Source organism: Enhydra lutris, unplaced genomic scaffold, assembly GCF_002288905.1.
Source record: "Enhydra lutris kenyoni isolate GAN:26980312 unplaced genomic scaffold, ASM228890v2 scaffoldscaffold84, whole genome shotgun sequence".
NCBI classification, from domain to species: Eukaryota; Metazoa; Chordata; class Mammalia; order Carnivora; family Mustelidae; genus Enhydra; species Enhydra lutris.
In genome coordinates, this window is record NW_019154168.1 from 3,404,843 (window position 1) to 3,416,451 (window position 11,609).

The window sequence follows — 11,609 nt, forward strand, 5'->3', positions numbered from 1 at the left end:
TTTTGGAAAACAGCCTTTTGTTCAGAAATGACCTTCTCAAGAACAGTGTCAGCTGGCACAGAGGTAACTCAAGGTGGTAGGATGGTCTGTTCTCATTCAGCAAAGTCAATAATAGCACGCAACAGATGAAGACCAGCTATACCTTGGAAATGTCAGAATTAATTCATCATCAGAAAGACACAAAACAGAAGTTAAGTTAAACAAACTACAACCAAAAACCCACTAAAAGGATCCATCGTAAAAAATATATATCCCCCAAAGAAAAATATATGAGACACCACTCAGTGAAATGTGTTTGATTTTCTTATTTAATATTTTTTCATCATTAAAAAAAAAACAACACTAGAAAATATTCTGAGAGGTTCAGGGCATCCTCTTCTGTAAAGCGATGGATCTGAAAATTATGGGTTTTCAGCAATGTCAGTGGTTTCTTGGCTTTTTTTTTTTTTTTTTTTACTTCTCTTAGAAAAGAAGAAATACTTATGTAATCCATATTTTTGGGGGGGAAGCATTCCAGAAACCCCCAAACTAAACCAAGTGTTATAAAATGCACTATGTCCTCACAAGCAAATTAAACCATAAGTATAACTCAGTTAAAGGAAAAGCAATATATGTAAATATTAAATATTTTTAAAATCCAAGTTTACAGAAGGCACTTATTCATTTTTCAAAGAAAAGAATAAGGATTTACAAAGGCAAGCTTCCTAATGTGAAAGTATGTGATTTATAGAAACTTATCTGAACAAAGCTACTCAGGAATAATTCTATTAAAGAAAATAAGGTTCACCTACAGGTTTGTAGCCAACTTACCTCTTTTTGCTTTTGATGTCAAGTAGTGCATAAAAAGAGAAAAAAATTTATGTTTAACTGATTCTATTGTTATTACATAATGGCTATTCCATAAATACCTACTCAGAGTAAGTGACTATCCTACACTTGTTTTTTTAAGGACATACGAACAGAGGTGAGGCTGGGATTGCCTGGACGGCCAGACATAGGTACACGAGGTGCACTTCGCAGCATCCTCATTGGGATGTCTGTGCCAGAGCCCTGAGTGTACCCCCTCCTACTCTAAACTTCATACTTCAGATCACATGATCTTAAAGTGATCACAGACTGATTCTATTTGTTGTAAGACATACTCTTATGTGCAATGCAGAATTGGGAGGCAAGGCTCAGGTTAGAGTAAAAAAATGGACCAGATGAACAGCATTAGAGCAGCAAAAATTCCTTAATATGAGGAAAGTTTTTCCCTGTCAACTAAAAAAAGCAACGATTTTACATCCACTAAAAGTAGGTTTAGCTAAGATAACAGTCCTGCTCTAAATCAGTGTCCTGCAAAATAAATACACATATTATCATACAAATCTATCAATGCACATATTGGAGTTGTTTCTTTTAACTCTTTTAAGAGTAACAATCTAATCTAGTCCATTTCTTGAGAACCTTCAGGCACTAATTCAGTTACATGAGAGGCCAGCTTGAAAAGCAGCCCCTTAGAAGAAGACCTGATTTATGGTCTGGCCACATAGAAGTGAAATAACTTATACAAACGCACACACAAACACACACACACACACACACACACACACAAGAAAGAAAGAAAAAGAAAGAAAGAAAGAAAAAGAAAACCCCCAGAGTCCAGTAATGAGCAAAACTGAAACAAAATTGGCTTTTACATATACAGTTCCTAAAAACTTTAGATTTGTGATATGGAAAACATATCAATGGCTGTTCGTTTTTGGCTGACAGGTGACAGAAGATAGTAAAATTAAGAGTAATATGACATCTTTATGACTTTACTTTTTTAAAAACTAAACAATAGAAAGGAATAAAGCAGCTGTTTTGAGTTGTGCTTTTTTCCTTTTTCCTCTCATAATTTCAGGCACAATACACTGACGAAACAGCCTAAGAAACCAAACAAGCATCAATAGATGACTAAAGAGATGAGTGTGTAGAAGAAGGGGCACACAGTTGCGCAAAAGGAAAACCAGGGTGGCCGGATGTTCCGTTGTTATGCCATGAATACAGTGCACTGAATCTTTCCTGCTTGATTAGTTGTACGCGTTTAAAGACTAGGTCACATTAAGTAGCACAGGTGCCAGCACTACATTTCACTACAACACTTAAAAGCAAGGGACAAGCAGCAAGGGTAGCCTTTCCATGAGCTTTACAACCACCCATCGTGGGTACCACACTCACAGCAGAACTCAGGCTGCTCCTTCAGACCTTGACCAACTTGCTCAGAGGTCAGGAGAGCAACTGAAGCCAGGGCTAGCACATAGAAGGCCCATTCCCCAACTGTTTGTTAAGGCCTCAGAAGGGTCTGGTCGGCTGCCATGTTGTTCGGCACCAGAGAAACATTCTTGAATTAAATTGGTGGCCTCCGTAACATGTACACCAATCTAGGTATGCTTTTAGAAAATGAATCCCATCAGTTGTGAGAAGGAAATCCAAGTGTGAGAACACTGCAAGAACTTGGCATGAACTCTGGAACACTGTTCCTTTCTGCCTTGTACAGTCAGTGCTAACACACAGACACTTTAAATTGTCAAAAAAAAAAAAAAAAAAAAGCTTGTTCTGTTAAGATAATCCAAATCGTCCTTTTTCTTGATGCAAACTATACTACTGGTGCTGAGATACTTAAATATTTTTTACTTACAGGTCTATTTGGAAACATGGGTTGTGTACAGTAAGTCCAGTCCCAGTCAAGAAGGGAATAATTTATATTCATGGAATCAGAGAGTTTCAGAGTTCGGAGAAGCTCCGTCAGTATCTTTTCACTGTAACTGTCCATATATTGTTATAAATGTAAAGGAGAGTTTACAGTTGTTAATCTCAAGATTGGCTTTGCTGGGTACCAATGTATCCTTTTCTTATCACATTTTTCTCAGTGTTCTTTGTAAATAGAAAATGTCTCTTTGAAAGCTGAAGTTTCGATATAACATCCGGGAAATGCTTATGATCAGAGGGTTTGTTGCTATTTTTTAAATAAAGGTTTAAAGGTTGTTAGGTAGTGACAGTGAAGGCAAACAGTTGAATACAACAGACCAGGGCCAGCAGACTGGATTAAATAGTGTGAGCATAGCAGAGAAGATGCTGGTGGTCACCTTCTCCCGGAATACAGTAAGGGAGAGGTACCAGCTACCCACCAGAACTGAGAACTAAAACTCTTTTTTGCATAAGGGGCTTTGGGATATGAAGGCAAAGTGATGCCAATGGTAGACAGTTGTAGCACTGGACACCCACGAAGGACACCAAAGATCCTAAGGGTTAGGGGCTATAGGTATTGTAATTAACAGCACGTGGGCAGAATAAAGGCTGTTCTCTGACTTGATGTCCCCTGGGAGCATACATAGGTAGAAAGTAGTGAGAGAACATGAGCGATTTCTTATTTTGGTATTTGGACTAGTTTGTCATTAGGGGGCAGAGTCTGATCACTTCAGTGAGTCTGAAGCAGAGCTATGATCTAAAACCAATCCTAGACGTGTGTCTCTTTCATGTTTTCTATTTCCCTATTGATATTTGTAGTGAGCCAGAAAGTGTCATTTGGGCAGAATCAGGAGAGGAAGGCAGTTATTGGCTGGAATGTCCTGAGTCTTCTGTATGTCTCAGCCCATCTGTGCCATGCAGCCCCGCCCCGCCCCCCGCTGTGGCCACTCCAGACTCAGCCACCTTCCGGAGGTCTCTGTCTCAACACACCATATGTTTGGACTCTGGTGGACACAAGTATGCCCTGACCACTGTTGCCCTGAATATGTTACACACACACACACACACACACACACACACACACACACATTCTGTATTTTCTTTCACTTAATGGATATATTAGGGGAAGATTTTAGTTTTTTCCTTGAAGAATTTAATAAGAAAATTTCAATTTCCATGGGTTTAATATTAATAAAACTCAAAAGACTTTCAAACTACATAGTTACACTAAAATCATCAACATGGATTGAAAAATATTATCTAATATAATATGGACATTCCGGCTGCAACGTTGGATCCCTTCAGTAATCCTTCTATCATCACTTATTTGGCTTACAATGTTCAGGTTTTGAATATGGAATCTTTTAAGAAAATTTAAGTCCTGGTTAGTAAACCTGGAAGGAAGGAGTAGGAAAGGAGTAGGAAACAAAAACAAAAATAAAAAATAAGTAAAAATACTGACAGAGCTGTAGTCATCAGATGTTCCTTAATCACTGCATTATTTACTGAGTGGCTTTGGTTTGTAGCATGAAATTATTTACTTAGTATTGTCTTTATCATCTCTGTTATCCTGTACAAAAGGAAATACATGAGACCCACCTGGAAAGAGTTCCTTTGAGTTTTTGGTCCCCTTATGGTGTCATTAAATTCTGCCATTTAAAATGGCCAGGATGCATTATAAATATTTTCCAAGTACTCCTTACTTAAAATAAATTAAAACGGACTTTTTATAAGCTTGACTACACTGATTTTTTTAAAATTAAGTTGTGTTATTATTTTAAGAATATTTAAGACATATGGTTTCTTAGGGTGTACCTAAACAACAGGAATTAATTATAATACTGACAAAGAGACCTAGTAACAAACAAGAGAGATGTATAAAGAAGAGTATACAAACATTTACTATGTACCTATTTAAAGTGCATTGCCACCAATCGGAGATAAACAAGGCAGAATCAAACTGTAACCAAAACCATTTGGCCCAGTATTTCATTTCCAAAGAAAACCTAAATATGTGCCATCTTAAATCTTATTGTAAAATTAGATGTTGTGTGTAAAATTTCAGGTTTCTGTGCAGAAATTATATCTAGTAAAGCCATTGGTGAGTAAGAAGGCCTAGAACTATACTGTCCAATACAGTAGCTACTAGCCACACCTGGCTATCGAGCCCTTGAAATATGGCTAGTTCAAACTGAGATGCATCCTAAGTGCAAAATGTATGCTGAATTTCAAAGACTAAGAAGAACAGAACATAAAATATCTCAATAGTTGCTTCTATTGATTGCATGTTGCAATGATAATATTATGGGTACATTGTGTTAAGTAAAATATTACTAAAATTAAGTTCATGTGTTTCTTTCTACTTTTTCTCATATGGCTACTAGATTTAAATTACATATCTGGTTCACATTATCTTTCTATTGAATAGCTCTGGTCTAGAAGGTGAAACATTCTTTTGGTGGCCATTTTATTGTTTGGCAAGAAATATTTCTATTCTACAGGTGAAAACATTTCAAGCTTTCATAAAGGGTTCAAGTATCTTCCTTGTCCTCTGTAACATCTGGTTAAAAATAAACAGAAAGATGAAACTGATAAAAAGAAAGCCAAGATATATTAAGTGATAATAATAGCATGTAACAATGTTTCTGGCTGTGCCCATTTTAATACATATATAATAAGTAGTTGTGATTATATATGTACATATTTTTATATATTCACCTGTACATATAGAGAATGTTCCTGGAAGAACACAAGCAGTAGGCTGGGAGAGAACTACTTTCTATTTTACAATCTTTTGTACCCTTTGAACTTTGAATCATCATTATCTATTGAAAATACTTTAAAACTATTTTAAAAACAGATAAAAAAAAGTAAAAAATGAGGAAAGCCATATTTATATGTAATCTTTTACTCCATATTACATGGATATTTTCTTATAATTGTCTTGATATATATAAAAACAACCAACTAAAGAAACTTCAGTAATATATTACATATACACATATACATATGTATATACATATATACATATATAGTATATACAATATATATATAATATTACACACATACACACAGACATACACACTGCCTAAATTGAATGATAAGAGAAGTGAATAACTGACTTGGGAAGTTCCCAAATTCAATTCTTATGGGGAATTTATTATATCACCTACATTAAATCACATCTGAAATAACTATTAGAAGATCTACATGTATAGGTGATAAACCACAGTAAAGCCATATCTTTTGAGATACTGTAGAAAAATTGGGCTTATTGCCAATTATCCACCCAACTGAGGGCCTACTATGTGCCAGGTACAGTGCAGGACCTGAAGATTAAAAGATCAAGGAGCAAGGTTCCTGCTCAAAAGCTTATAGATTCATAGGGGAATGTGATTTAAGACACTCCATCTGTAGTTAGGCAAAGAGGAGGAGGTAGGTAATTCTACCTGGTGAATATAAGAGATCAGAAAAGTCTTTATAATTTATGTACACAGTGGTAAAATTGGTGTATATGATACATATAGGTTAAAAACTTTGTAAGAGAAAATAACAGGGGAAGAAATCTTAAAATTCTAAAATATTTTTATATGAACTAGTTATCTGGACGAAAATAAAAACATTCAGCTAAGTTAGAGAATATCAGGTATTTATCTATACAAAGCAAATCTGGAGCTATTGGGAAAAAATGAAATACATTTTTCAGGTTTCTGGGTATTTTTCAGTTGGGTATCTTGTCATCACAGAGACAGATGGAATATAATTAAGACCTCTCATCTCTCAAATGTCATTTTTAATATTGTACATTCCAACTCAAGATCATCCTATAGTAAAAGATTTCCTGGAAAAATAGAACTGTTCCTTGAAAAAAGTACTGAATAGAAATATGAAGGTATTGCACATTTCCACTATAAAATGAATCAGAGTACCCCCAGAAAAAGAAAAATACTCCTGCAGCATACATGATACACTAAAATTTGGACATTTGAACCCACTTCTAATTGTATATTACATTGGGGCTAGATAGAAACATGTATATTTCAGCATGTGTTTGGTGATTTTCTGAATTAATATTTTTGATTTAACTTTTGTCAGATACCAAACTAAAGGCAACATGCTCTAGCATCAGAAAATGCCCAAGCCTTCCTCTGCAGAGAAGAACTCGATAGAAGCTATGTTAAGAGAAAATATAAGCCTAAAAGATTGCAAGCTTCAACAGACTGCTGTTCACTCTGGCTATTTCAAGGACTGAATCCTGCAGGGGCAGAAAAAAAGCATAGTGATTTGGGGAAGGGGAGCTCACAAAAATGGAGAAGAAGCCTCTAGAGGAAAAAATATACCTTAAGGGGGAAAAAAAAAACCACTGAAGCTATCCGTTAGTTCAGGAAGTCAGTTCAAATAGCATTCACTGAGCTCCTTCTACATACAAAATGTCGGAGGATGAAGCAGACAGGCAGTTAGAGGAGGTGGTGTGTACACAGGACACACTGGCTCTCAGGTATGGTTGGACTTCTCTCCATTCAGACACATGTCAACATTCATACTCCTCCCCGTTTTGATTCTGAGTCTCCATCATCTCTCATCTGCACATTTCATGAGTCTTCATACCTATTTCTTTATCGTAGGTGTTAGCCACATCCAATCCATTCTCCACCTTGCTGTCAGGGCAATTTAATATAATGAAAACCTGGACTTATTCTTTAAAGAGTCCACTATGCCCACGGAGTAAAGTCCACTCTACGAACCCGGCTATCTGTTTCCAAGTCCTTGTCTGTCTTTCCAGTGTCATTTCCCAACACTCCCCAGTCCCCCTTCAATTTCTAGTCCCGAAGCTCATGGCCTTTGCAAAAGCTGCCCTTTCCCAGAAGGCTCTTCACATTACCCACCCCTGCATTCCTACTGTCCGCCATTAAGGTTTAGTCAACTTTCACGACCAGAGCTCGCTCTTCTTTTGGGCGAATGCTCCTAACCACCCCAACTCCTCTTTTATTTTGGGAACATCTATTAATACCACTACTTATTGGAAGCACAGGGATGACATTTCACTTAAATAACATATTATATTAAAAGCCAAAAAAAGTGCCTGACACATAGTGGTAGCTCAATACATTCTGTTAAAATTTGATGAATGAGTGAATGAGCAAATGAGTTAAAGAAAGAAATGTGGGTTTGGTACACACTTAAGAACATAAACTACAATATAAAAAACAGACAAATGTTGTTTGAATATAGTGAAATGTAAAGGCAATTTTCACTCATGAACATGCTTGTGTCTGTTGACTATACATTTAAAAGGGTGATTACATATCTAAGATTAACACATTTCTGTAAGCTGCTTTAAACATTGGCAAAATTTAAAATATCATACAAAATTTTCAGATTTCAAAACAATACCATTCTCTCACACTAGTTCAGTAATCGTGTCAGAGAAAGAGAAGGATAGGGAGTAGTAGGGAGGGGCAGTGGGAATTGAAATGATAGGGGAAAGCAAAACATCTAAAAGGGAAAACACCTACATGGAAAAAAGACCGTGAAGAGCAAATTGCTTAGGCTGTAACTTCAAGAAGAGTCCAAACTTGCTTTTTAAGTTTGAGATTTCTTGTTTATCCTGTTGCAATACTGTGATTTAGAAGAAAGATTTATTTGGTTTTCATCCACATTTCCTGGCCCAGAGCTCTCAAAACCCTCGGAATTTCCTAAGTGTTGAGGGTGACAAAGGTGTCCCCAGTTATTTTAATAAAGTGACATTCCACCTAAGAATGGGGGCTGATTGCCAGGAGAATCAAGAGAACATTCCATATGACTAAAGGGTTGGAACATTTAGTCCTACTACCCAACTTCTGGGGAGGGGAGAGAGGCTGGAGGTTGAATCAATCACCAATGGCCAGTGATTTAATCAATAATGCCTATGTAATGATACCTCCACAAAACCCCAAAAGGACTGAGTTGGTGAATGCCTGGAGATCTGGGGAGAGTGGTGTGCTCTGGGAGAGAACATGGAACTTCAAGTTCCTTCATTATACCTTGCCTTACACATCTCTTCCATCTGGCTCTCTCTGAGTTATATCCTTTTATAATAAATTAGTAATCTAGTAAGTAACATATTTCTCTGATTTCTGTGAGCTGCTCTAGCAAATTGACTGAAGTTGAGGAGGGGATCATGGGAACTGATTTAGAGTCAGTTGGTTAGAAATACAGGTAACAACATAAACTTGTGACTGGTCTCTCAAGTCGGGGGGGGGGGGGCGTTGTCACTGGAACCTCTAATCCATAGCCAGTTGGTCAGAAGCACAAGTAATAATTTGGGCTTTCAACTGGTGTCTGAAAAGGGGGAGGGGCAGTCTTGTGGGACTGAGCCCTAACAGGCGAAATCTAATGTTATTTCTGGGTAGACGGTGTCAGAACTCAGTTGAACTGCAGCATACCCTGCTGGTGTCTGAGAATTGCTTGTTGGAGTTGGGAAGCCTCCACACAGACACACATACACTCATTGCAGTTGGGTTCGGAAACTTAATTTACCTGTGCAAATCACATAATCAAGTCTTTACTATAGAAGTAACATCTCTTGCCTATAAATTACATGGATTTCTTTCACATATTCTGGTAGGTTGATTTTAATTATTGATGAATTGGTAAGATTTTATTATTATTATTATATAAGTAATATTCCACAGCTATTTGTATGATAAATACTATAAAACAAAGTGATTTTGTGAAGATGTACCACCTGCTGCCTGACTGCCTCACTGGTGACAGCAGGGTCCTTTTTGACTCAGATTCATCAAGGCTGGTAGCAACATGGGGGAGAACACTGGAGTTTGTATGCTAAGATAAGGACTAAGTCAGCAACAAGAAAGTCAATAAACAGAAATTCTGGAATTTGGGGGGGGGTGAGGCAGCAGAAACAGCCAGAGTCAAAGGCAAAAGCCAGAATTTTCCTCCACAAGGTTGTATTAATATTGCAAATCAATTAGTACAAAACAACCTTTTAATTTTGAAAATCAATGCCCCACCCCAGAGTTGATTCTTCAGAAATTGAGAAATTGTGGCTTGAAGAAGATGGGGTTTTCTGCTGACCATCTCATAGGAAAAAAATCTATTTGAAAATATCCCTTATATATAGTAGATAATGTTTTATGCTTTGTGCTTAAATTTTTAAATGAGATTTAAATCTGTCATAATTCCTCAAAAAGGATCCAAAAAATTTAAACTCTTTTTATTTCTACTGCAATAATTCAATTAATTTAATTACTTCAATGGTTCCCAATAGAAAACCCACTTATTAGAATAATAATAACCACCTACAAAGATATATTAAAAATACCTTTCAGAAAACTTACCCAAAACATTCTAATAAACAGGGAATTATCCTTTTAAAAAATGATGAATAGATATTGTTACTAGCTAACAGATTCTATAATTATCAGTAACTTATATTAAATTCATGAATAAAAATCTATTTATTTAAAAATCTGTTATTTCTCATGGGTTTAAAATATTTCTTACAGAGAACATAGGACTGCATCTGTATGGCATATCCCCTTCTCAGCTTATTGAATACATTTTATACAGTAAAATCACCATAAATAATATTTAATATATCCTACCCTATGCAGTTCAGTCTACAAAAAATAATATATACTGTTAATAATACAGATATTTTTAGAAGCTACAATTTTTTGGTGTAGCTAATTAGTCACTTCCTATAGCAATTGATTTAACCAAAACTTTTTAGAAGCTGTTGCTCAGTTGATCTAAAAATTTATTAAGAACAAATCTGTTTGGACTCACAGTATATAATTGAAAACTCCTTAGGCTATAATAATAGCTTTACTTCCTCCCCCCGTCAATATTGTAACTTCAAATAAATGGTTAAAAATGTAAAATTTGTTAGTATGTGACATTGTCATTAAAATGACTTTCTGGCCTCGTGATGATTCTGAATGCCATGTTCTTTATATCTCTAATCTTGTATACAATGATAATTTCTAAGGCCAATGGCTTTTCGAGTTATTCAAAACTAAGAATGTAAGACAACATAATGGTGCTTTCATTCACATATGGTAGGTAGCCTTAAGAGTTGCAAGTTGTGCACGGCGTGCAAAAAGTCGTAGAAAGATTCAGAATGTATGAAAACAGGAAAAATGTTTTGTGAGAGTGTTGGTATACGGATAATATTCTTTTTGACAGCAATGTCAAAATGGAGCAAAAAACAAAGATGTTTGTAATTTTAACCCAATGATGTTGCTCAAGAAAAAACTGAACCGATGAGAAGTTGACTGCATGAGGCTATTTCTAGCAGCACTGCTTAAAATAACAAATAATGAAAAACTATCCAGTGGTTAACAAGAGAAGAAGTACTGATTAAAATGATAACATCTGAAATAAAATTTATGATACAACAACCTTTAAAAATAAAAATAGACTAGGCAATAAACACAGAAAAGTTTACAATATAATGTTAATGGTTTTGACAATGTAATGACAATGACATAAATACATATTAATGTAAATAAGGATCGAGTGATCATATACAAAATGAAAATAGTTATTATTTATTAATTTTTAATCTTACTGATATGTCACTTTTAAATTAAAATACAATAGGGTTATTTATTGATCACAGGATTTCTTTTCTAAGTTCTAGTAGGTAGTGCTACTAAAGTCAGTTGGAACACTAAAATGACTGGTGGGTTTTATTCAAGTGATGAATTATAACTACTTTGGTGATTTACAGATACTTCAAAGTACCTTCCAAAAGGGTCTGAAATAAAAGGAAATGAGTTATGAAAATAAGAACGTCCAGCAGCATTGTTGCTTTTTTTTCTTTTCTCTTTCTTTCTTTCTTTCTTTCTTTCTTTCTTTCTTTCTTTCTTTCTTTCTTTCTTTCTTTCTTT

The 11,609-nt window shown here is 35.5% G+C and overlaps 1 protein-coding gene across 3 annotated transcripts in view; it reads right to left on the reverse strand.

Annotated features, from left to right (window-relative positions):
* LOC111161327 (BICD cargo adaptor 1) overlaps positions 1 to 11,609 on the reverse strand; it is a 219,944-nt gene that overhangs the window by 16,140 nt on the left and 192,195 nt on the right. The window contains exon 9 of one of the 3 annotated variants that reach the window (XM_022524925.1): positions 811 to 819. The exons of the other annotated variants lie outside the window; for them this stretch is intronic. Coding sequence (XP_022380633.1) covers positions 811 to 819 — 9 coding nt within the window. The remainder of the gene's footprint in view (positions 1 to 810; positions 820 to 11,609) is intronic. 3 annotated transcript variants of the gene reach the window in all.